Source organism: Phlebotomus papatasi, chromosome 3, assembly GCF_024763615.1.
Source record: "Phlebotomus papatasi isolate M1 chromosome 3, Ppap_2.1, whole genome shotgun sequence".
Classification (NCBI taxonomy): domain Eukaryota; kingdom Metazoa; phylum Arthropoda; class Insecta; order Diptera; family Psychodidae; genus Phlebotomus; species Phlebotomus papatasi.
This window is the reverse complement of record NC_077224.1, coordinates 76,823,153-76,850,335: the sequence shown is the minus strand read 5'-3', so window position 1 is coordinate 76,850,335 and position 27,183 is coordinate 76,823,153. Positions and strand designations below refer to the sequence as shown.

At 31.4% G+C, this 27,183-nt stretch overlaps 1 protein-coding gene across 1 annotated transcript; it reads left to right on the top strand.

Moving 5' to 3' along the window:
- Positions 1-27,183, top strand: LOC129805845 (alpha-tocopherol transfer protein-like). The gene is made up of 5 exons (XM_055854062.1): positions 1-440; positions 16,887-17,047; positions 20,738-20,832; positions 21,249-21,665; positions 26,760-27,183. Exons 2-5 carry the CDS (start codon positions 16,909-16,911, stop codon positions 26,988-26,990), a joined length of 882 nt encoding a protein of 293 aa, XP_055710037.1. The 5' UTR covers positions 1-440; positions 16,887-16,908; the 3' UTR covers positions 26,991-27,183.

The following is a 27,183-nucleotide window of genomic DNA, read 5'->3' as shown; positions in this document are numbered from 1 at the left end:
ATTGATGAACCTCAAGACCCACAGCCGCGGATCTGGAAGGTGGATTCATGATGTCTTATCGTGACGCACAATTTGCGGTTAGGCAATTGTCGCAATTTATGTTGCGAATGTCCGAGGTGAGTGACGATACTGGAAGCACCAGATGGAGAGGTCTATGGGACTCCGCGAGAGCAGAAAATGTGGTGAGGCAACGGATTTCGCTGGCGGATCAGTTTGCGTGAAACAGCCGGACGGAGTGGTTTAAAAGTGAATTTGCTCATAGTGTTCAGAGTCTTCAGAGTTGATTTTTTTCTGTGTGATTTCTAGCGTATTTGGCGCGAAAATTCTACACCAAGATTAATTAAATATTGTGTTAAAGGGCAGCCGAAATTGTTAACAAAAAGAACAAATAGACAAATAAATAGTCGCGTGTATTTGATTTTGTTATAAATATCTCTGAGGTAATTTTTTTTAAACTTCATCACTCATTCCCAACACATAATATCGTCATTGAGGAGGACGGTCAATTAATTGAGTATATTGAATGTGCAAGCTCTAAAGCACATACAATTGTTTAATTCAAACTTCTTGTGCCAAGTTGAATATGGTCACAGTCAAACATTTTGTAACATTGATGGAGCGCTCTGCCTCTCTAGAGTCAGTTGTATGTGGAAAGAATTAAAACAGAAATTCCATGAGGAAGAGGGAGGTGCTTAAATGTAGCTAGAATATGATTGAGAAAGAACTCAAAATGCATATAAAAGTGAATTTTTGTCTCAGTGCAATTTAGTGCAGAGGGAGAATGGGGAGAGTGATGAAATCAATGACGAACTAATAAATTGAAATATTGTAATTATCATCGTCCGTCACTACTCTGCAACATTTTGCAATGTATATTAACTTCCAAGTTCCAACTGTTTTTTAAGAGTCACATATACCAACAATTTTCCCCACATTTTGTGCGCTATGTGGAAAATTTCTGCTTTGACTAATCGACAAATAGTATTTTCCGCGCAAACAATGACAAAACTCTATCTACTTAAAAATCCTGGGAATTTCTCTGCATTTATTAATTAAATGCCACTTAAATGCATCTTTTTAAAAAGCAAGAATAATATATTCAATCGTGAGATTGACCTTTTTTTCCTGCCATTTCTTTTTCTCAAAGTTCTGCAATAAAGAGTTTGTGCTGCAGCAAAAGTCACTTTTATATCACATGAGGGATCACTAAATGTGCGCTTTTTATCCATGTGAATGCAAGTCTCCGTGTGAATTGTGCAATTTTCTCTTTGGTGAATAGAACGCTATAAACTTTATGGATTCTGCCTTTTTGGACTTTGAAAAGAATGGCAGTTTCCTTTCAATGGACCATTCAGTTGTTGAAGAATCGTGAGAAGTCTCAAGACCAATAAGTCTTACCTTGAAATCATTATTACGATGTGTTTTCGTACTCATAAGTCTCAGTTAAAAATTTGCTAATTAGTCAGAACTATCAATTTCATGGTTTTAACACTCAATAGACACATAAGGTATTTTGCAAAGGAGTTGCAAATCTTTCACCAATAAACTTATAACGTCCTAGCGAATTTCAGAAGATCATGTAAAATAAAGTGTCACATGAAACTTACTTCTCTAACGGACAAAATTGCGTGCAACTTTTTAGTTTTTTATTCAGTTTTCATTTAATTTTTCGTACTAATTGCTTTAAAGACTCATTAACTCAGTTAAAATGTTTTAGATAGTTATTTCTCACAAACTTATGATATTTTTCTAAATTTAATAAAAGTATGGCAATAAAACTATGGCCTGAATTAAATTAAATTAAATTATTAAAAAAAAAAACTGGACCGTTGGTAATGCAAAGAAAACATGCTAAGTAATATTAAGGTAAAAGTTTTCTTGTTATGATTTTTTAAATAATTGTTTTTTTTATTTCTTTTGAGACTTGTTGAAATATTATCAGAAATTGAAAAATTATATTAGGTTCATATAGTTATTAAAAGTAATTGCGAGTTCGTTATCGTGTAATTTTACACCTTCCTAAAAAGTTTTAAATCTTTGAGCCTGAGAACAACTTTTTTCTAGAATGAAAATAAAAACAACAGTTAAACAATTTTTAAGGATTTTCGTAAATTCACCAATTTTCCTAAATTCCAAAGATTTTTCCAATCAGAAGTTCTAGATATAAATAAATTTTATTAGCAACAAAAACATTGAAACATGAAAAAGAGCTATATACCAAAGTTAAAAATTCAATTCGGGGCAATCATCTTCCAGATGGACCCCTAATAAAAAATAAATAAATAAACAAAAATAAAAAATTAAACATAGGGGAAGTGCCTGTGCTTTAGACGGTCCCAAGCTTCATAATGACTAATTTTTTCATATGTTTCTGAATGAATGTGACTCCGCGATATATTTTAAAAACACGACACCTTCCCCTAGTTTTTAAAATATGGGTGCGATAAGTCACATTTATTGAAAAACATAAGAAAAATTTATTCATTATAAAGTTTGGGACCGTGTAAAGCATGGGCACTTTCCCCTAACAAAATCGTTGACTTTTCAACAAAAAATTAAGACTTTTTAAAAATAAAAGTGATTAAAATGTTAAATCTTTATTGAAGTTGTATACTTCAGTCGGAATGCTTTCCATTAGGTATAATAGAATACCAACGAGTTCACATGAAATCATATAAGTAGAAAAATCACAAATATTTAATAATGGGAATGCATAATGGGACCGAAAGGAGGTCTGGGTGCAGCGGTTCCGCGAGGAACCGCCCCCACTGTAATCTAATCTAAAAATCACAAATATTTAATAATAATAATAGTTTATTTAATTCATAATAATAGGGTCATCCTTCTTACAGTAATTGTGAAAAAAGAAAAGAAAAAAAATTACACAAAAAATTAATACATCAAAATGAGAAAAAAAGAATCAAAAAGAAAAATTTGAGCGTTATTTAAAAATACAAAAAATCATTTATTTTTAATTAAATCAATATTCAACATATTATCAAAAAAAAATATCAATTACTTTTTATTAAACAATTTTTAATTTTTTAGGCCCTTTTATTTAAATATAATAGTGTTATGTTTTTTCTGTGTAGTATTTTAAGTGCATATAGATGACAGCCTGCGTGTTTAAGACGCGGTGAATTATTCTTTGATTATTTAAACAAATATGACAAAAACGCTAATCTAGTTATTTCAGTAAAGTCTATACTAGTTAGTATACTAAGTTTTGCACAAAATTTCAAGATAATTCTCCTAGTTTTGGCGAAATAATGCTTAAAGCCAAAAGATAAAAAAGTGTCTCAAACATGCAGAATATCCCCTGATATACTGAAGTTTTGAGTTCCGGACAAAGCAATTTGGATGTTCAGGCTTTGATAATAAAATAACAATACTTTAGAAATTCTAAAACAAATCATTCAATCAAATATTTTATGGTATTGAATATTTAATTTCATACGCAAAGCACTTAATAAAAAATTATAGATAACTTTAAGTTTTCTGCCAAAAGTTCTTTGTGGTGATTTTCATTTATTTCCGTTTTATGTAAATAATTTATATTGTTTGCAGATTTGTATTATGATTTAGAACTCATTAAAGCCTAATATTTTTTGTAGATTGTTAGTTTTCGGTTACTAATTTGCCGCGGTAAATAACCAACAAAAGTGATTTGCTTAGGTAACTTCTTACACTCAAATGATTTAATAGTCTTAATGTAAATCTGTTAACGTTGAGATATGTTTCTTTTTCCAACAATAAAGTTACAAATTAATTTATGATGATGTCGATAAGATTGATAATTTTTGTATATACATTTTTAAATATTTATTTAAATTTTTTTTTTTAAATATTTTTGTTGATTAATTTATTTGTATACTGCTTTGGAGCTAGAGGTTTTGAAAGCAAAAATTTGAGTTTTCAAGGAATCCAATGTTTGTGTAACAGCGGTCACCGCCGTCTTATTGTGATACAAAAATCTGTGATAACATCTAAGAAATATTTTGTAATGTTTCAATGTTATTTTTTTATTTATTTATTTATTTATTTGTAGTATTTATAGTGTGTTCTTCTGACCTTCAGAAAAAGAAAACCTAGAGGCGGGTGTAGTCAATGGGGGACAGTCATCAGACAAACCCCAAGCCTCAATCCTTAGGGGGTAAGGCGAACGAGCAGCGTGATGGAAGTTCCACGCTCAGAATCTCCAGCCGCTCCCTACGAAAATGAATATTTGGCAACCGGGCCCAAAGAAACCGGAAAGTCCGGCTACCTTTTAATAGCCGCAAAAAATTAACCAACCTCCAGAGTAAAACGATGCAAAAATATTTCTTAGTAAAGAAATGACAAAAAAATATTTTTAATAATTATTATTTACAATGAGAACAATTATTGTTCAACGATTTTTAAGTTTTTCAACAGTATTTAATATCAATGCCTATAATAAATAATTAAAATTTTATGCTGTTAGAGCAATTCCTAATGTTATATGTTACAAAATTTTATATAAGATGCAATTGATTAAAAAAATGATTTATTTGGCTATTTTTTAATACCTATAGATTTGTTTTAGCATTTAAACATAAAAATCATACCAATACTGGAATTTATTACATTTGACTTTATAACTTGCCGGCTAAAACGTTAAATATTATTAATCACTTAAGAGGTTACGTGGGTCACGCACAAAAAATATTTTCTTCACAGCATTATTTTCTTTAGATATTTTCAACATAATACAAAAAAAAAATAATTCAAGATCTTAGGCACATAAAAGTATGTACAACATTTTCATTATATTTTGTTAAATTTTCATTTCAAAATGTTGAAAATTCAGCCGTTGGGAGCTGATTTTTGGAAACGGTTTTTGAAAAAATCATACTTTTCGATAGATAAGTTTATTCATTTGACGTCAAAAATTAAATATTTCCTGTTAGGTGATAGGTTAAATACGTACTTGAATGGTAGATTTTTTTTACCTCGATCACAAATTATTTTACGACAAAACGTATTGTAAAATACTCCGAAAATTGTATAAAATTCTGCTAAAAATCCAAATTTTAATTAAAAAATGTAGAGGAAAGTGCGCTACCTTCGAACGACTCAAGCTTCGGACAATTCAATTTTTTTCTCTATGTTCCTCATGGATTTTACTCATAGCTCTTTTCTTTAAATTTGAGGAAATGAACTAGCTATTAAAATATAATATTATAATGAGCCAAATTCATTTATAACATAATGAAAAAAAAAATGATTATTTGCGAAACATAAATCGTCCGAAGGTAGCGCGCTTTCCCCTACCGTTCAAATACGAGTATAACTCATCAGCTAACAGGAAATATTAATTTTTTGACATGAGATGAATATATTCTAAGAAATCTTGTTCACGGAAAAGTATGTGTTTTTGAAGAACCGTTTCCAAAAATCAGCTTCCAACGGCTGATTTTTTTTTAAATTTTGAGATAAAAATTTCAGAAAATATAGTTTAAGTTTAAATGTTGTATTTTTATATGCTTAAAAACTTGATTTAAAATAAAAAGGCAAAAAACAAACGAGCAGTAAAAAATTCTAAATGGGCAGTAAAAAATTAAAAATGATCAGTAAAATATCTAATTATGGTCAGTAAAAAACTTAAATCTTTACAAAAATGAGCCTAATTTATATATTTAACATTTAAAATAGTTCCAAATAGAGTGAAAAGCCCTTTATTTTCCCTTTGCCAAAATTTGGACGACAATATCATTGTTTCAAATTTCTTTGATACTGATCAATTTTAACTTTTTACTGCTCATTTATTCAATGCCAAATAAAAATATGTTATTTTGAAAAAAAAATTATAGAGAAAATGTGGCGTTTTCCAGTCTTTTTAACCCACGTAACCCCTTAATAGGCACTTAAAGTTGTCGAGAACCAATTGCTTACAAAATGTATGAAAATGATACGATCCGAGTAACACCTTATACGGGGTTCAGACGTAAGATTTAAGTATTTGGCTGAATTTCTCTAAATCCTTATCATGCAAGATTTTTGGGAAAATTTTAACAAGAATTAGGTGTTAAGGCAAGTGATCCAGAAGAATTTGAAAAACTAATACAGTACAACTCCGATAGAGTCAATCCTTAAAAATTTTAAATACCGTGAAAACTTTTAAACTTATACAGAATCTGAGACAATGTTTAACAAGTCAAATAGTGACTACTACAGCAGTTAATAACATAGAATATTGCAGATATATAAGAATAAAATACGTTGACTCTATTGGTGTCGTACTGTAAAATATTGCTTGTATTCAGGATTCTTAGACATTAAGAAATTGGGTTAAACTCTTTCGCGTCTTTAGGGTCATATATGACCCGGGGAAAAAAGTTTTTTTTGTCTATTTATATTAATTGAAATCTATCGGTTTGTGCACGACATCATAATAGAAGGATGTAAGATTCTTGGCTTATTTTCTCAAGACTCCAGATATTCAGGAAAAGAAAATATTTGAGATCAAAAATCAGTAATTTCGAACTTTGTGAAATGACTTTTTTTTCAATTTTTTTTATATTAATTTATTTTTTTCAACAAAAAGTTCTTTAGAAACACAAAATAGAATATCCAAAGATTGTATATTGCATATTTTGATATAATGAACTACTCACAATTTCCAGAAGAGCGTGTAGAATTTTCCGGGTCATATATGACCCTATTGTCGGCAAGGGTAACAGTGTTTTCGTCCCAAACCTATAGCGAAATGTCCTAGTTCTTTATTGCCAAATTTTCCAAGCTAAATATTCTTGAGGATCAACCTGTGTCTATTTAGGCCTTTGTGTTACTCATATTATTAGAAAAACAATCAGTCAAAGTTTTTTAAAGTATAACAAAAGTTTTCTTAACACTAAACCTACCAAAACCCGGTCAAATTTACCGGTTTCAAATTAATTATTATCAAAATTTATAGATTTCTTAAAATATGCAATGCATGTAATATATTTTTCAGTGTTTAAATTTTAATTTTTTGCTCTTTTCCGAGACAAATTTGTTGGAGTATCCTACCCTACAGCGGTTTGTCATTTGACCGAAAAACGAGCAAAAACGTTCGGTAGGTTTAGTGTTAAATTTTTCTGCTCAAATTTAGAATTTTACTAAATAAATTATTTCAGTAACAATTTGCATGCTTGTCATAATTAATTAATTTTGAGTAGCTCTTAATTTTTCCTTGAATATTTAAGTGGTTATTGTATTCATCTGGAATACCTTTAGATTTTATAAGTTCTTCCTATCTCCCTTTTTGTCACGAGACTCTTTATGGAGTATTTTCTTGGTTAAAAATGCAATTTAGTGACCGTGAATGAAGCACGTTGTACGGCAGTTCAATGCATTGTTGGGACACATCCAAGGCAAATTTGTTGCAGGGGAAGTAATACGAAAAAGAATGATCAATTACCTCTTTAGGCAGAGAGGCAGAAAAATATATTTAAGATAAAGGGGCATAATTTTGCGATATTGCACGTTTTTTCATTTTGTGCGACTCTTGTCACATGAAGCTCTTTCAAGGTAATTTCTTGACTCCAAAACTGCGTAGATTTGTGGATTTAGCGAGACAAAAGGGCATCTCTTGTTATTGAATCATTTGTGGTGTTTTTTTTGGTGGGGCTCAAGTTCATTATCAGGAGGAGCTCAAAAGTGAGCTGAAAGCTCTTTTAATGCCGCACAAAAAGAGCGACTGAAAAGAAATAACTTGCGCATGTGCTATAATTATCTCAAAATGATTATTCAATAGCCCACCAAGGAAAGTATTCCATATAATATTTTCCATCTAATGGTCGCAACTTGGTCGACTTGGTCACTTGGGCTTGCGTCTTTTCCACCGGTCGACCATACGAGGAAAAGAAATGAACCCAGACACAGAGATTTCACAAGAAAATCTTGAGAAAGAGAGTCAATTAGTAATTCTTTATGAAAGACACACGTTTGAATTTTCCCCTGCAATTGCACCTTTAACTCATTTTGATGAAATCTAGAAATGTTTGTGAGGAAAGTTTATCGTCCAAAAAGTGGCTCTTTTTTAGGGCATTTTTTGAGAATTACACATTTAGATTGCGATAAATGGAATTAAAGTGGGTCTATCAAAAGTAATAAATCTTTGATGAAGGTTTAATTTTTCACCACAATTTTTCACACTTTATCTTTAAGTCGAGAAAATACGAAATTTTTAGATGGTTACTGATTGCAATCATTGATAATTATGTTATTGATGTACTGAATCAAATGATTAGTATTTCATTTAATTTGGATAGTAGCAAATCAAATTAAGTTATTACATTATTGTTACAGTAATTTAGCTAATTTACTAGTTCTATTATCTATATTTTATTTATTTTATTTTACTATATTTTACTGACCAATTAAACAAAACTGACGATTTTATTTTTACCAACTATTTTATTACCAAAAATTAAGAGCAAGAAGCATGTTTTACGATTCGCAATATTTTTTTTGTTGAAATAAAACTGACTATTTTATCTCAATGATTTACAACAGCAATACCTATTAATTTTTCTTGTTAAACGAACGAGAAAAAGATGTTTATAAGCCACTGAAGATGCAAAAACTTCGCGAAAATTACGAAAAAAAGAAACAATTCGTTAGTAGCATCTTAAACGCTTTTTCAGTGATTTAAGAGACAGCTTCTGCAAAATTCAATTATAACATCTCAATCGGATGCAGTTTTTGTCAAAAATTTCGCCAATTCCCTGAGAAAAAAAAATGCAAATTTCAATCAAAAATTGATCCGCTGTTTCTTCACTTTCTCTTTCAAAAAAATCAGTTGACAAAGCACCATCAGATCATGCATATTAATTTGGTATTATATTTTTTAACGCAACAATCAGAGCTAAAGATTAAAAGAAGTGTAGGAAAATTCGCGAGATGCTCGAACCCTTTGCGCGGTTTCCTTTTAAAGACATCTATTGAGTAGGAAGAATTTACCTACAAAAGATTTTAGAAAAAATATCTGTAATTTGTTTTTTTTTCTCTAACATTTTAATAGAGTATGTTCTTTTATTGTAAGCTCCGCCCAGAAATAATCTTAAGCCTTGCCTCTTTTTAAGGTAAAATGTAAATTTTTGAATTTATAAGTTAGAAATATTTACTATGCCTAAATAAATAATTTTCGCATTTTAGATCAAAGCAACAACACATAAAATTCATCTCATAGGAAAATAAACCACGCCCCCATTTACATTACAAAATTTCCTTTTACCAATATTGTCAAGCATATATTTTTAGATTACGGTTTTTGGTTTGAGCATTTAGAACAATCTAAATTTTACTTTGTGCAATTATACTAAATATCATCCCTGGCTCAATTTTTTTTATGCAAAAATTGTTTCAGAGGGCGTGGCTTATTTTATTGATTGATATACTCGCGCTTCATCATCCGAGTAATAAATACCCGGTGATTTGCTGTGTGAGATTATATAGGAGAATGTTGGCATGGTTTGCACAGAGTGAATCTCCAAACAACGCAAATTTTCTCTTTGTTTGCAAAGAGCTAGTTCGTCATTTTCTAGCCATAAGATAGATAATTATTAAGCTCACGAGACGAGGTGAAAAATGGTAAGTCAGATCTTTGCAAACAAAGAGAAAAGCATCGTTTGAAGGTTCGCTCTGTGCGAACCATGCCTACATTCCCCTACACGTATTAAACTTTTGAAATTTAAAGTATAAATCATTTTCAATTAGTCATATTTCATAAGGCAATAGAGGAAACTGGAGCAATACCGAAAATGGGTTAGCACTAAACACTGCAATTTTTTAATTAGATATTAAACTCCAAAGTAGGGGAGACTGGGGCAAAAAGTCACAAATCGAAAATTTTAAAATTCAATATCTTCCAAGATAAATAAGATAGCGGGTAAAAAGTTTTTCGATAGATAGCCTCCATGGGTCTTCTTCAATGTCGTAAGTTTGTTAGAATATGAACAAGGGATTTAGAAAATAAAAAAATATCGAAATTTTTAGCAATTTTTAGCTCTATTTTTGAAATATTTTCCGTGCAGAAGATATCAATTATTAGCTACTTATATTAAATTTGATGCACTCACTGGTGAAAATTTCCCAAATTACCTGGATATCCTTTGAATACGAATCCGCTATCTATTTCAGAATTTTACAAAGATTCTTTTCTCCAGAAATCCTTTTATTAAAAACGACCACTTGGGGTAAAAAGTAACAAAAACCGAAACAATTTCTGATGTTCCACGATGAAAAGAAACGTCAATGATATGTGTCGCCGCTTGTTGTTTGCATTAGTCAAACGATTTGCAGTCTTTTGTGTGTTTTTTGTAAAATAGCGTAAAATTAGCTTTTCTCCCTCAGATAGGGAAAACGGTGTTTTACAAAGGTGTAGAAGAATAAATTTCCTATGAAAATATGTAATCTAGGTATTTTACTTAAATTTACGGAATCCCGTAATAAAGCGAATTAAAATGTGATAGGGTGAAAGGAACGACTATTGACACTTTAAGAACTCGTGTCAGCACCTATTGACACCCTACTCTGTACCTTTTGGGATACGAAATTTGAACATCTCTGTCTATAGTAAAAGGTATATTACAGAAAAAATGTTATATTACTTATATTTTATTAGATACATTAAATAATTTTCAACATTTTGACAAAAGTGTCAATAGGGGTTCCCTGTCGAACAGACGTTCCTCTGACCCTAATATCTTATGCCTGATACTATTTGCCCCAGCATTTTTGAGAATGATCACAAAATTACCTTTAACAAAACAGCTCGATAAATATGTTTCTTTACAAAATAGAAGAAACTGACTTTCACTGAGTTGTAGAGCGGTAAATTTCCTATAAAACTGTGCTAGTTAGAAATTTTGGAGGTTCTCGGGTAGCTTGTAAAAAAATAAAATATCCGTTTTGTGACCTTTTGCCCCAGTCTTCCCTAGTGAAGAAATGATAGTCAAAGTCCAAGTAGTTTAGAAATAAAAATGAATGTACTGTGCTACTCCATGTTCGGTGTTGCCTCAATTTCCCCTATCACTTAAAATTATTTGTGGGCGGGGCTTGTTCTGAATATGAAATATTATTTCAGAAATTATTGAATAAGGAATTTGAAAAAAAATCTGTAAATTAATTTATTTAACTGTTTAGCTTGTCTTTAAGAAATTGACAGATTTAGGAGTGTAATTATTTTGAACATTTTATGGCGCTGGCACACCTTTTCAATTGAGTGAAATTTAGTCGATTGGAATTTTACCTCTTACTCTTTCAAATAGAAATCAGATAAATCTGTCTCTTTTCTATCAAATGAAATTTAAAATTGAAATTGAAAATTCATTTTTCATTTGACAGAAAGAGACAGCTATTTTTTTTTCAGATTGAAAGAGTAAGAGGTAAGATTTCAATCGATTGAATTTCACTAAATTGAAAAGGTGTGCCAGCGCCATAAGAATTATGCCTGGGATGCTCCGGAATTTAAAGCCAATTTGCTATTGCTTCTGTCTATTGACGTTTTTTTGAAATATATCAGAAAAATAAAATTCTTAACGAATTTTTCAAAATTTTATTAGATTATCGAGTGCCTTTTCACGGTTTTGGCCAATTTTTTTTAGGGATATGTCTCAAGATCGATCAATTACATCCCACTTTCTTTTGTGTTCGAGCAATAAAAACATAATGGAATAAATGTGCGTACATCTAGAAAAAACTAACATAATAGTAAACACACGAAGATGAATTTGCATTTTTCTCTCATCATTTTTCCGTTAGTTATACAAACGATCTTTCCGCATATCAATGAAAATTTTGGAAACATGGGTGTATCTTTTTAGTCAATTTGTAATCTGAAATGATTTTTTATGCGCCTCGCAATCTCCCAACATTAATTTTAAAGTCAAAATTTCCCAAGAAGCGTAAGGCAATCCCTTTGAAAAATTGCGACTCTTGAGACATGATCTTGAAAAATGAAAGAAAAAAAAACACCTTTTGTTTGAAAGAAATTTTTTCATCACGTGCAAAAAAAGGTCAAGAAAGCATGACTGTCAAAAGGTCAGTATCCACCCACAATTTTTATTCATCTGCAAATTATGCAATTTTTATTTCCAAATAAAAAAAGCAAGTGTGTGAAAATTGTAGGAAATGGCATTATTTCTTGAATGCTGAAGATCGGCAAGCGGCACATGAAATTATGTGGGGAATACCTAATTAATTTTGAAGAGATCCTTGAGAAATTTTCATTTTCAGACGAAATAAATTGAGGAAATGACTGTGGGTGTTTTTTATGTGCAATTAATTCCAAAAAAATTAAATAAAAACACAAATTTGTCAATATAGGAAAAGAAAAACAAAACTGTGCACAAGGTTTAGCGGTATTTGGTGCATTATTTTCAAAAATTATAATCTCTGCCAAACGAATTTGCCATTTCATGGTTTTTAAGCAAATTTTTGTGCAAAATATATCAAAAGAGCCTCTAGGAGAACCTGCAAAATGTTTAATTAAATTCAAGAGATAAGTATTTGATGTTGACAAACGGCACACGAAGCTTTCTACTGATTTATCAATTTTATAAATTTTATGGCAATTATAAATTGTTTGTGTTTTCTAAATATTAAAAAAAAAACTATGATTAAATTGACACTGGAAATGGAGAAAAACTTGACATTTTTCCACGCTTATGCAATTTATCTTGCGCAACTTATTCAAATGTTTTGGAGCAATAGCACGCCCTAAGATAGAAAATGCACATTGTGAAACAATTTAAGAACATTCTCAAATGTGGCAAAAAAAAGTCATGGGAAAATGTGGAACAAAATTCGCGGCATTTTCATCTGCATCCAAGGCAATTCACTTTGTGTGCACATACTTTTTGAATGCAAACAAAATGATGTAGGTTTTTTCCTCCCTCTCCTCATGCAATCACCCAAGATACTTGCTTAGAGTGATCATATCGAGTTCAGTGCAGTGCACTGGATATGTTGAACCTTGACTGTGCTTTTAAAATGTGCAATTGATACCCAAATGGAGTCTTTCTTGACCTAGAATTATGTTGCATATATGACAGTTTTTTTTCTCCATAAGTTTGCTACTAACACCGCTAATATGCATTCTACAAGAACATTTATCACATCACTAATTATCGAGTTTGAAATAATTTCTTCAAGTTGTTTCAGGCGTCTGTCTAATTCGCTTTAAGTGGGAGTTTTTTTCTGTTAAGAAGCTTAATTTCAATTTTACACTGACTGAGTGAGAATGAATTATAAATTTGCTGTAAGTGTGTTACAAATTTGGCTAGAAAAGTCCCACATCAATATATGTTTACATTTGTACAAGGCGCTTTCAAAAAGTTAATGATTTTTCACCAAAAAGTGTTTTTAAAAAAGAAACAAAGGTACATATAATTTTTATAGCTTTCAACCTCATTAAAACATATAAAGATACCTTAGTTATTTTCTTTATGATTCTATATTCATAATTATCAATAAAATCTTAAATAATTCGCGTGAGACTTATTTAAAGTCCGTGAATAGTTGCATGGGACTAATTGCGTAAAAATATAGGAGAGGATGAGGCAGTTTCACACATGTTAAATTTATGAACACTGCGTTTAGTACCGTTTTTGGATTTCGGGAATACTAGGGCAAAATTTGTCTTCAAAATTCAATATTTTCTAAAATAAAAGAGACGGGAGACCTCAAAGTTTCATCATGTTATAGCTTTCATAAACCTTCTTAAACGTGCCAATATTTAAGAAATTTGATCAAGGGACATGAAAAAAAGATATTGCAATTTTAAGCCCTATCTTGGAGTATTTTCTTTACAGAAAACTTCAATACTTAATTTAATTGAAGTACATTGAGAAAAAATTGTCTTTGACAGAGTAATTGAAAAAAAATTTCCTATAAAATTATGTCAATTTAATGTGTCGTATTTTCGAGGGAAAAATGACACAAATTATCCCACATTTGGCAAAATTAGCTTCAAATGAAATGAAATAGAATACCACAAATTCGATTTTTATAAAATGGCTCGAGAAGCACACTTTCTTTTGAGATAGAGGAAAGTGATCTCTAGAAAAGTTGTAAAGCACTGAATTTTCTGCTAAAAAATATTCATGATGACAAATCGATTAAGTTTTCTGAGAGATCGAGAAAAAATCGATCTGACCGTTCTGACAAATTTTGTTTATCTCTCTTTCAATCTATTTATAGATTTCAAAAAAATATAGAATTTTGTAAATTTGGACTTTGAATTTGGATTTATGAAAAAAAAATTATATGTTTTTTCGAAAATAAACTTTTTATACATAATATTAAATAAATTCAATACTTATTAAGAGTGGAAAATTGAAAAAAATTTATTAAATAAAATAATGGTATTACAATGGTGTTTTTTTGAAGTTTTTAGTTTCGGCCTTAAGGGCAAAGGGAAATTTTCTGTGTTTTGGGAAGTTATCAGTATCGTCTGTCGGGACAAAGGGAAATTTTTAGATCACTTATTTTGGGAAAAGGGAAATTTTCTGTGTTTTGGGAAATTTTAGTTTCGTCCTTTGGGGCAAAGAGGAATTTTCTGTGTTTTGGGAAGTAATCAGTATCGCCTGTCGGGACAAAGGGAAATTTTCTGTGTTTTGGGAAATTTTTAGTTTCGTCCTTTGGGGAAAAGGGAAATTTTCTGTGTTTTGGGAAATTTTTAGTTTCGCCCTTTGAGGTAAAGGGAAATTTTCTGTGTTTTGGGAAGTTATCAGTATCGCCTGTCGGGACAAAGGGAATTTTCTGTGTTTTGGGAAATTTTTAGTTTCGTCCTTTGGGGCAAAGGGAAATTTTCTGTGTTTTGGGAAATTTTTAGTTTCGGCCTTTGGGGCAAAGGGAAATTTTCTGTGTTTTGGGAAATTTTTAGTTTCGTCCTTTGGGGCAAATGGAAATTCTCTGTGTTTTGGTAAGTTCATAGTTTCGTCCTTTGGGGCAAAGGGAAATTTTCTGTGTTTTGGGAAGTTCTTAGTTTCGTCCTTTGGGGCAAAGGGAAATTTTCTGTGTTTTGGAAAATTTTTAGTTTCGTCCTTTGGAGAAAATGGAAATTTTCTAAGAAATGGGAAATTTTTGGAAAGTTATAAAATATACTTGTGCAAAATGTGTTACAGACAAAATTTACGAAAATTGTGCAAAATGTATGAAAGACAAGATTTCCAAAGACAAAGTTTGAAAAAAAAAAACAAAAATTACCGAAAACAAAGATTCCAAAGACAAACGGGGAAAACAAAAGTGTAAAAAACAAAATGGAGGAACGAAGATTCCCGATCCCAGTTAAAACTGCCCCATCATGCCCTATATAAGTGTTGTAACTGATTAGCAATATCGTAAATAAAAAGAAAAACATTCTGTAAGGATAAAGAAGTAGAATTTTTTAATAATGTCTATCACGAATATAGGTCGAAATTTTCGTGTAGAAATTTTAAGCCACGCCCCATCTTCATCATTATCCGACCAGTGGTGATTTTTTTTAATCTTCAAAATTAACAATCGCAAAGAGGAGAATAAGTATTTTTTTAATTTTGGCTCAACCATTCCTAGCTTATTGATTATTTAAAAGTATATAATTATTTTCTAAGATTATTAAGTTATAGTAGGAAGTAGGGGTTCTGGCACCGTGTTTATCTCAAATATACTTATTCGAAACGAACTGCAAGGGATTGCAGTTACTATAAAGATAAGCCACGCCTCCAACAAGCCAAATAGAGAAGGGCGTGATATCAGACAAAGCGTAGCTTCTTCAATATTTTCTCCTTCTTTATTATTTTTATCAAATTCAATTTTTCCATAATTTATTTTGATATACATTCTTTAGGGGAGTAGTTTATTTATAAAATTGCGAGACTTTTTAAGCCTTGTCTACATTTCGATTGTGAGTATACTTGGTCTTCGAAGTTACATTGTGTTCTTCTAAATTCTAAAATTTAATGTTTAGGTGGTCACAGTTTTAGATCTTTCAGATTTTTCTAAAATACTATCTCTTCACCATAATGTAATTTTTTATTTGTTTATTAATATGAAAGAATTAGTTAATTGAACTCAAGACGTAAATTAAACTCTGTGATTCTCATCCTAACTAGATGTTTTATTCTCCTGAAATAGAACAAAACTGTTTAGATAAAATTCGTTTAGACTTCTCATTCAATACTAAATATGAACTATTCTAAGCTTTCCAACCTAATTTTTTTAATTTCTTTTACAAGACCGTAAGTAAAATGTTTCTTATTAAATAATTGCAGACCAGATAGTCACATAAAATTTGTTAACTTTAAAACACAGTTTCATGCGACTTTTGCTGTAAAAATTTAGTTTCATAAGACAAAGTACATGAAATGACTCTACAAAATCATATATTCAAGCAAAACCCTTTATCTACTTCTGAAAATAGTTCTCAATTACACAATGATAACCGCAAAATAACATGTATTATCTATTGACATGAGAAAATACAGGGAACTTGCAATTTTAGCACAATAAACCAATTGAAAAAGATGTAATATTTTAAGTGTAATCTGTTGAATTTCAAAACACAAGCGATTTATCAGGAATCTTTGACCTTGTGTGAATGCTTGATATGGCATAAATGGGTAAAAATATTTTGCAATTGCCCTCATAGAAATCTCTCTTGCGTGGATTTTGTTATTTTTTTGTTGGAACTGGAAATATTTAGGTATATCGTATTTTTCTGCGTTTTCAATTCTAAGCTGCAAAATTGTGGAAAACTTTTAGATAATAACTCTTTGTTCGTTGGATATTGCGTCAAAGATTTATGATGAGAAAAAATGTGTCAAAGAGAACTTCTAATATTTGCTAAAATAAAGAGCCATGAGATGTGCTAAGTTTATTGAATGGATTTTATTCTGCAGGTGACGTTCTAATCAGTACAAAATGCCAGCTGTGGAAGTGGCTCATATGCTAGACCTGAATCCTGAGCTACCGGAAAAAATCCAGGAAATTGCCAATCGTCAGGGAGAAGATCCCCATAGAGTCTGTGCCCTTATTCAAGAATTTCGGGATTTAATTTATGGTAAAATTTCTTTTTTTTATTATTATTTTCAATTTCATTTAAAATCACTACTTGACAGGTAGAAAGATTTATTTCCTCAGGGTAGCGGTATAACGCAATGCCATGCTTTATTTTACCTTGAATAAATTTGTATTTTTGCAAAATTTAAGTATTGCAATTCTTAAATTGATAACATTGATAATATTGAAGACAAACTACAGTAGGGGGAAGTGGGGTACCTTTGAAATTCAGATATTTCACCTATGTTTAAGTGGAACTGAACCAAATGTAGACGAAGAAGATTATTTCCTTGAGAATTTTTAAAGTATTTTATCGGCAAATGTTTAGTGTACTTAACCCATTCAGTCATTGTACCAGAAATACTTGAGATAGAATGTTCATATTTTGGAATTAGTTTCCTACAGTTTTACCTATTATGGGGGCGCCGGGTGCCCTTGTCAAACAACTGTCTTAACGGTCACTAAATTTAAATTCTGTGCATTAATTCAATACAAAATTTATTGCTTTAGATAGAGTAACTATCCAAGAACACAAATTGGCAACTAGAATTCAAATCAGGACAGAGGAAAGAGGCCAATTTTAACAAATTCGACGAAATGTCGTATTTTCCGTCCGCCATTTTAAGCAAAAATTATGCATGATCTTCCGCGAAGCAAGAAAACAATAACAAAATGCTTCCCATCTCTGTCGCACTATTTTTCCCAAGTAATTGAAGAAATAAAGTTATAAAAAATCCATTCCAGACAGCAATTCGGATAAAAATTGCCGAGGAATAAATAATCTAAATCACTCAATTTGCGTATGATGTATAATACCATGGTAAGGAATGGGTTAAAGCATTGTGTTTCAAAACGTATAAAACGCTTTTACTTGTTCCTCTAAAATGCTTATACACTCAGAAAAATAATCGAGTAAAACTTACTCAAATCGATGTTAAATTAACTCTTTTTCGTTGTGATTTTCGATTAACTATATTTTAGAGTTGATTTTACTTCTATTATATTTAGGTGTAATATTCGGAAGAGTTGTTTTAACTTTTTTTCCTAAAATTTACACGACAAAAGAGTGTAAATAACTCTTTATAAGACTGAAAATAACTCGTTTTAAGAGTTAAAATAACTCTTTCAAATCCCAAAATGGATAGGATTTTGCAATTTTATGTTTTTTTTTTATTTTATCATTTTCTTTGTTAATATTCTCTTAAACTCATGTTCCCTATGTTCCGAGCGAACTATCACGTATGATGCACGCACATGTCTTCATGAAACATTTTTAGTCATATTTCTAGTTGATGTTCCATATGAACTTTGTCACACGAAAATCTTCTTAACTGAAGTATATTCTTAAAATGGAAACACTTAAGCATATACTTCAGTCGAAATGAAATTTTACATCGAAAAAGAGTAATAATTACATCGATATCCGACGAATTAATTCAACTCGCACCAAGAGTTGTTTCAACTCCATTTACTAAAATTTACAACGAGAAAGAGTAACAATTACATCGATATTCGTAGAGTTAATTCAACTCTTCCATAGAGTTGTTTTAACATTTTAAGATTTTTTCTTACTGTAATGTATTATTAACTACTTTAGAAGGTAAATTACCTATCTTTTTTAAATCCTTCTTTATCTGTCCATAAACTTGTTACTCATTTGGTAGCCAAATGGTAAGAGATACGAACTTCCGGTCTTCGGTGACCCCCCATAATTCGACCCAAAGATCATTATTGTGATTTTTATTTTCCCATCACCCCCTTCAGCCCCTCCATAGCCATGTTTTTTGGTTTATTTTGAAAACGGCTACGATTTCTTTTATTACTGCTCGAAATCAAAGAGAGAGCAGTATATAATCGTCTTTTTTTCAACTTTTCACTGTTCTGGAGCTTAAACGGTAAGAGATATAGACTTCCAGTCTTCGATGACCCCCAATAAAAAAACAATATCTCTCGACGTTTCCCCCCCCCCCCCCTCTAACCCCTACAAAACCATGTTCTTTCGGTTTTTCTCAAAATTGGCTCAAGCTTTTTTAATGATTTTCGGATATATTTTAGAGATAGTCCAGGCGCATATTTCACCCAAACATACTTATGACCTGAAAGTGAATATTTGCCATTTTGAATTATTGAAGGTCAAAGGTCAACTATTTTGTAAGGCTCATTTGTATTGTATTGTATTGTATTTTTCAACCGATTTGGTTAAATTTGTATTTTTTGGAAAGGTATTGAAATTCTGGACCCGGACATATCGGTCTTCATCGGAAATGAACCGGTTAAGTACTGATTTTGAATAATTTTTTTCAGAATTTTTTTTACTTGACCTTACATTTGTTCTCGAGCTAGAGGTCAAAAGGTAAGAGATATCGACTTCCTTTCTTCGATGAACCCCAATAAAGAAACAATATCTCTAGACTTTTTCCTCCTTTATCCCCTATTCCCCTCCCCACACCTAAAAACATGTCTCTTTCGGTTTTTCTCAAAATTGGCCTATGTTTTTTCAATGATTTTTGTATATGTTTTAGAGCTAGTCCAGGCGAACATTTCGCCCAAACATACCTATGACCGGAAAATTCGCCATTTTGAATTATTGAAGGTCAAAGACCAACCACTTTGGAAGGATAATTTTTCACCCCATTTGGTTAAATTTGGATTTTTTGGAAAGGTATTGAAATTTCAAACCCAGCTGCATTGGTGTTCATCGGTAATGAGTCGGTTAAATACCGATTTTTTGATTTTCAAATGCTTTTGTGATTTATAAATCAATTTGATATCTAGTAGATCAGTAATGCCAAAAGATCATGCAAAAAAACTAATTCACGGTGAGCTCTATCTCGTGAGTTCGAGCATTCCGCAAAGCTGGGACGCTTTGCCATCCCTTTTTTTGGATATGTTTTGGAGGTGGTCCAGGCGAACATTTCCTCCAAACATACCTATGACCTAAAAAAAAATCTCCATATTGAATTTTGAAGTTAAGGGAAAACCACTCTGGAGGGCATATTTTTCAACCTATTTTGTTAAATTTGGTTTTTTTGGAAAGGTCTTGAAAATTCCAAGTCGACTGTATCGCAATCGGTAATGAATCGGTTAAGTACCTTAAATGACCTATCTTTTTTATTTTTTTTCGTAAACTTGTTACCCATTTAGAGGTTAAACGGTAAGAGATACGAACTTCTGATCTTCGGACGACACCCCCCCCCCCATAAATCAACCCAATTTAGTTAAATTTGGAGTTTTTGGAAAAGTCTTGAAATCAGTTTCGATTAAATATTGACTTATTTTTCTCTTATTTACTTTTTTTGTTTGTCCATATTCTTGCAACGTATACCAGAATATTCTAAAATGATTACTTCTTTAGCAATTTTTATAGGATTGATAGGAATTTTTTTCTGAGTCTCAATTGGTTCAGTCGTCCTAGGTCAAGCGCCTTTAAATTAAAATTTATAAAGTATAAGAACAACGTGTACCTTATATAGAGAATATCTTAACAATTTTATCGAAATATTGCGAAACTCCAGAATCCCAAAAAAAAGGATTCGTCAAATCCAAAGGCATAGAATATCTTGTAACTGAAATAATGTGAATGATCATCATTCTCACATATTCTCACTTAATATACGACCTCTAGAGATGTATCTCGTAATATTTTGCTCTTTGGATAACTTATTCTGTTTTCTTTCTTTTTTTTTAATAGAAAAAGGAAGTTGTACGCCACATCGCACAGATGATGAATATCTACTGAAATTCCTGCGTGCGAGATTCTTTCGTGTGGACAATGCGTACAAATTGGTGAGTTAATTTAACACACTTTACAACTACAAAAGCTACAAACATAAACTTGAATGGGAAAAGACAATTAAAGTCAATGAAGCGGCTAATTAATTGAAAAATCTCACGACAAAAGAGCTCAATAAATACACTTCACGTTGAAGACATTGAAAACTCGCGTAATTGTTTAAGTTGCTACATTATTTGCTGAATGTATTTCATTCATTGCATTTTTTTTTCTAACGATTCAATCGAAATCATAAAGAAGAACAGATAATTTTGCAATGATATTTTCTTATGTAATTAAAGAAAAATATTAGCATAATTAATAGAGCACAGAATAGATGATTAATGGTGAGAAACGAATGTTTAAAATTTCAACAAAGCATTGCTCGCTAAAATGCCTAAATATTAAAAGAAAAATTCTACCTTATCAGTTGTGCAGATACTACAGCTTTCGGGAACAACATCCAGAATTACATGCCAATGTCCGTCCAATGAGTTTGCGTCCTATTGGCGAAGATGATATCGTGTCTGTGGCTCCTTATCGGGATCAGCATGGAAAGAGACTGATGTTCTACAAGATTGGCAACTGGAAACCCTCAAAGATTCCCCTGGATGACCTCTTCAGGGCCACCCTCATAATCCTGGAGATCGGATCGATGGAACCACAGACGCAAGTGGTTGGAGGAGTTGGGATCTTTGATCTAGAAGGTCTCACTCTGAATCACTGTTGGCACATGAGTCCCTCAGTTGCACAGAAAATGATCAGTCTGATGGTCACGTGTATGCCACTGAGGACCACTTCAATCCACATCATCAACCAGAGTTGGGCCTTCGATGCTGTTTTCCAGGTGAATATAAATATTTATTTACCTTCCCCTTTTGAGAATATCGACGACTCAGAATGTAAGTCGAACAACTCGTTTTTTTACAAAAACCGTTTTATTCGCTTTTTAGATACTGTGAATATTATACTTGAAAGATAATTATTTTCAAAATTAGGGATTTTAAATCACAAAAATCCTATACTCTGCATATAAAATCTCAGCTTCAAATCGCTCTCCTGTAAAACTTTCCTACTGCGAGTTGTTCGTTTCTTATTCTGAGCAGTCGATATGATAATCCAAAACGAAACAAATAAAATTCTAGCCAATAAAATGCTAGAAAATAGCAGCCATCTTGGAAATCATCGATTTCCATTGGTGAATCTTTTTGTTCGGTAGAAAACCGTTGAAATATTCCTAATAACAGTTTTTCAAGGTCGAAGGTTAAAAACGCTCCAGAGAGCGTATTTTTCAACCGAATGGTATCATATTTGAGTTCATTGGAAAGGTCTTGGAATTTCTGACAAGTATGAACTAGTTCAAAACGGGTTTAAGACGGTAATCAACCGGTTCACAATCAGTAACTAATTTGTATCCTACAAACAATTTTATTTTGTCCTGAGCCATTTTGAATCGGCAAAAGTAAATATTGCAAAAGTACTTTTGAGGTATAGCATCTAAGTCATGAATTCGAGCATTTCGCAAAGCATGAGAAGCTTTTCCATCCTTTATGGACATTTTAGCATTCATAAAGTAGTAAAGCATAATACTTTACTTTACACAAGTAAAATAGTAAAGCATGATATTTCCGATCTCTAAGTACTTCAGAGAATTTTGCGATACTTTTTCCACTGTTATATTCAAATAAAATTAAAAATAACAAAAAAAATAATTTGATATGAAAAGAAATCGATAGATTTGTTTTCCATTAATACACCTTTCAAGTGAATCCGAACTTGTATAAATTGGATAAATCAATCCAAGAATAATATCAAGATCTTTATTTTTGTTTATTCGAAGGAACATCTATTTGGCTCTTTAAAAACTCTTGTCAGGACTTATTGGCATCGTATTCAGTACCATTTGGGATACAAAATTTGAACATCTATGCTTATAGGAAAAGGCAGATTAATGAAAAACGTTATATTACTGCATTTTGTTAACACATAATAAATAATTTTGAATATTTTGAAGGCACTGCCAAGATAAAACTCCCTGCTAAACAGGTATTCCTTCCGGTACCGATTTAAATCCGAAAAGCCAAAATCCCGAAGAGAGAAAATTTGATGTTTGGAATTTTGGCTTTCGGGATTTTAACTGGGTTCGTTCCTTCGACTCGAAATGTTGTCCATGCACGATATTGACCATAATACAGGCTTCAGACCTAAGGGTTATCCATATGGCTTAACTGCTGTAATTTTTCAATAAGCAACATTTTGTCTTTTGCTGGATATTACGAGTCTTGTAATAAGCACAAATTAATTAATTAGTATTAAAAATCAAAAAAAAATCGTTGAAAGAAATCAAAAACGTTGTGCAAAATCTAATTTTTAAAATCTTCAAAATAGGCATTTAAGAAAACTTGGCGAAAATTTTTGATCAAATTTCTCAAACAAGATAAAATGTCTTGGTGGCTTTAATGAGCTTTTACCTTATGAAATCCACCAAAAAAATAATTCTTTTAATTAAATTTTTAATTTTATACGCACAAAAAAAGTTTCAAGAAAAAAAAAAGAAAATGAAAGTCGTTTTTGATTTCTTTTCCTTAAAATAAAAAGAACTATAATATTTGTTTTTTTATTAATAGAAACTTAAAATCATCAAAATCAGATTAAATTACAATGTATGCTGATTTTTCAAATAGAAAATCTAAAAGCTTTTTTGGTCGTAGAACATCGTTTTGAGACATTATTCTTAAGATTGAAATATAATTTCCTTCAATAACTAACTATTGTAGAAGCAATAAAAACCCGGTATCTTATACGACTATTAGTAACGAATAGGCATGCAAGTAGAGAAAGGCAGAACTCTCTCTCTTCTTGGCGGACCGTTGTGCAGTACAGACGTGTTTATAGATAGCTCCTCGCGTACAGTCTGGGGCCCACTCCAGTTTATTTGTTCACAAGCCGGTCCATTCCCCATTTAAATTAAGTGTTAATCCGCATTGCCCCCACACTATTAAGATCCATGATTTCTAGTGATTTCAACAATGGTTAATCAGTTCCGAAAAACGGTTCCGAGAAACCGGTTAACCGCCCTATTTTGGAGACGGTTCTAAAACCATTTTTTAAAGATAAAACCTGTTTAAAACCGTCTTTACAGAAATTTTAAAATTTCTCTTAAGCTTAAATTTATTTCTTGAAATTCAAGATATTGCAAAATATTTCCTTGACTTTAGAAGGGAACCTGGAGTGCAATAGGATTCTAAGTGTAATAAGCAGTATTGTAATGGGTAGTAATGAGTAGGGGGAAGTGGGGCATCTTTGAAAGTGGGGCACCTTTAAAATTGGGATTTTTCTTCTATTTTTAAATGTAATTGAGCCATGTCATAATGTAATTTAGTTTCTCAACCTGTTTGTGCAGCTAAATTATATCACGATATGGCTTAATTTTATTTAAAAATAGGTGAAAAATCCCAATTTCAAAGGTGCCCCAGTTTCAAAGGTGCCCCACTTCCCCCTAATGGGAAACCCGTACGTTTCTTCCACTCTTGAAATGAATTATTTCCTTAAAGGTTATCAGAAATTATTTCAGGACTTCTTTACTTGAAAATATAATATTTTATTTTTTAAACTTTAGTTAAATATTTACAAGAGGAAAAAATTGTAAACAATTTACTATAACGTAAAATATTGTTTTATGTGAAAAAGTAACAAGATGTTTATCTCTTCTTGTCTTCATAGAGATTTTTATTAAATCTTGCTATATTTTAATTATATTTTATTAAGACCCAAATTCACCAAGATTGTTGTACAAGATTCTTGTAAAATTTTTATCAAAATGTGGTATTTATTAGTTTAATTTGGTGTAAATTATAATAATGATTTTCATGATATATAATACCAGAAATTATGCACCGGTATGTTTTCTGCAGAGAATTATTTAAATAGACTTTAAAAATCATTCGCGACCAAAAAACCCGCATTTTTTGTTGAAAAAGGAATACATTAGCTTTTCCACGATATAATATTATTGGAAAAACTCCCAGTAATTTTACTGCACTCTGAAATTTCTGAACTTATTTTAAAATGTTATTTTAAAAACAAAATAAAAAATAAATAAATAAGTTCTCAATTAACTCACAAAAGATTATATTTAAATATGTGTTAAATAATACATCAAAGTTTAAGTTCTGAAAAATTGCTCAAAATTCCATAATCTCATCCTAAATTTGAAACGGGTTTTAAACAGGTTAACTGGTTTCAAAACCATCCAAAACCGGTTAATCGTCTAACCGGTCTATCCTAAAAACCCGGTTATTTTGGAATTACCATGGGGTAACTCATATTGGGAAACTCTCGTCAATTGTCCGAGAAACCCAATTTTTTTCATCGCGAAACCCGAGAAACTCAATTTCTGTATCACGACCGAGAAACCAGAAACCCTTGGAAGAGAAAATGGAAATGAGTTACCCCTTGGGAATTAACTAATAATTTCCAATTTAGCCCCCGTCTTTACTAAAATGCAATGACAATCGATAGAGCCTCGCTTATCAATTCCGAATGATGGAACTCTCAATCTAGGACGAGATGTAGCACCCCCTATCCCATTCATAATTCGGTTCTTGGCATTCCGGGCCCTCTTTAAACCACTTGCTGACTAGGCCTTTGACCCTGTATCTTCCATTGGAGAGTTCAAACTCTTACCAAAAATGCGTTTCCCATAATTTAAAAAGCTTTACAATTTTCTTCGTTGAAACAATTGCGAGAGTTATACATAGGTCATGGATTCCATAAAGCTGAGACGTTTTATTTGTCCTAACTATACGATTTTACATGGCATCTTAACCTAGTCAGTTAATGGATTAGAAATACTAGAGACGAAGACAAGATGTTAATATCTTGGAGTTAGCTCTTTAAAGATCAATAGATGATTATTGTGAAAAGAAGTAGAAATTATATATCAAAGAGACACAGGAGGATGCTATGAAAAAAATCATAGCGGTCAATTTATTTAAAGTATTTATTTATTTTTTTACCATAAACAATTAAATAAAACATTCCAAATATAATTTATTTATAGTGTAAGTATCTGAGAAAAGAATTTTTCACCTAGAATTCAAATTGGGTAAGAAAATGAAGGAAAATATCATTAAAATCGACGCGATGTCAAACTTTCCGTTCATAACTTCGTCCATAAAATTTGCGTAATTTTCCGTGAAGCGAAAAAAGAGCAATAAGATGTAATTTCAGCTTCTGTCCGGCTATTTTTTCCACATCATTAAAGAATTAAAGTAATTAAAAATCCTTGCCCGAAATGCTTTTATTTTTGTACGATGTGTACTTAAAGCGGTCTTCAAACTAAAGCTTTAGCCCAGTTTCCGAAGGTCTTAAAATCCTAAATACCGTTCAATTTCATTACTTTTTGAGAGCCTAACTGTGTTATCACATTTGTGCATTAAAATTTTAATATGATTCACATTAATTGTCGCTGGTGAGAGTCCAAATGTGTAATTTGTGTCTTTGAATCATTTTATATTCAAAATTTGATCTATTTGTTGATAAAAAGGTAGACTTGGCCCGCAAAATTTGATATAAATTGATTTATAGCATTAATGCGAAAAATTAATGCGATTTTCTCATTAATTTTTTAATGTGAAAAATATTTATGCTTTAGGTAAATTTAAACTTATTTTTGCAGGCCAAGTCCACTTCTTTATCAATAAATAGAAAAACCCCAAATATTAAGTGACTCAAAGACACAAATGACAAATTTGGACGCGCTCATAAGCGACAATTAATGTGAATCACATTAAAATTTTAATGTGCAAGTGTAATAACGCCGTAATATGTTGTTTATCTTTAATAATCCAATGTAAAATTATTTTTTTTCCAAAAAAAATCGTGATACTATTGCTAATGATTTAAAAAAGTAATTTTGATGATTTCTTTTGTCACGTAGGTTTTCAAGCCCTTCCTGAATGAGCGCATGAAGGAGAAAATCTTCATCCATGGCTCTGACATGTCCTCTCTGCACAAGCACATCTCGCCAGCTCACCTGCCCGAACGCTATGGCGGCAAGATGTCTGAGTACAACTACAATACGTGGCTGGATAGCCTGAAACCCAATGAGAAAGTACTGAAGGAACTTTTGCAGCTTGGATACAGCATTCCTGAAGAGGACCTCGCATGATCCTACCCCAGGAGGACATGCTATGTCTCCTAGAAATAGACGCTTTAATCAAAATGGGGAGGATTTGATTGTATCATGGAGATTTACAAGAAGGGAACAATGGGTGGGAAAATCTCAGGTCAAAGAGTGAAGTTTAATCATTTTATTTTGAAAGCAAATAAATTACTTTTCTATTATCATTCTAAAATCTAAA

Excerpts from the sequence above, each read along its gene's own strand:
- LOC129805845 (XM_055854062.1), top strand. The coding sequence starts at position 16,909 with ATGCCAGCTGTGGAAGTGGCTCATATGCTAGACCTGAATCCTGAGCTA. Across the intron at positions 17,048-20,737 it reads ATTTCGGGATTTAATTTATG|AAAAAGGAAGTTGTACGCCA; the intron begins GTAAAATTTCTT and ends TTTTTTTAATAG. Across the intron at positions 20,833-21,248 it reads TGGACAATGCGTACAAATTG|TTGTGCAGATACTACAGCTT; the intron begins GTGAGTTAATTT and ends CTACCTTATCAG.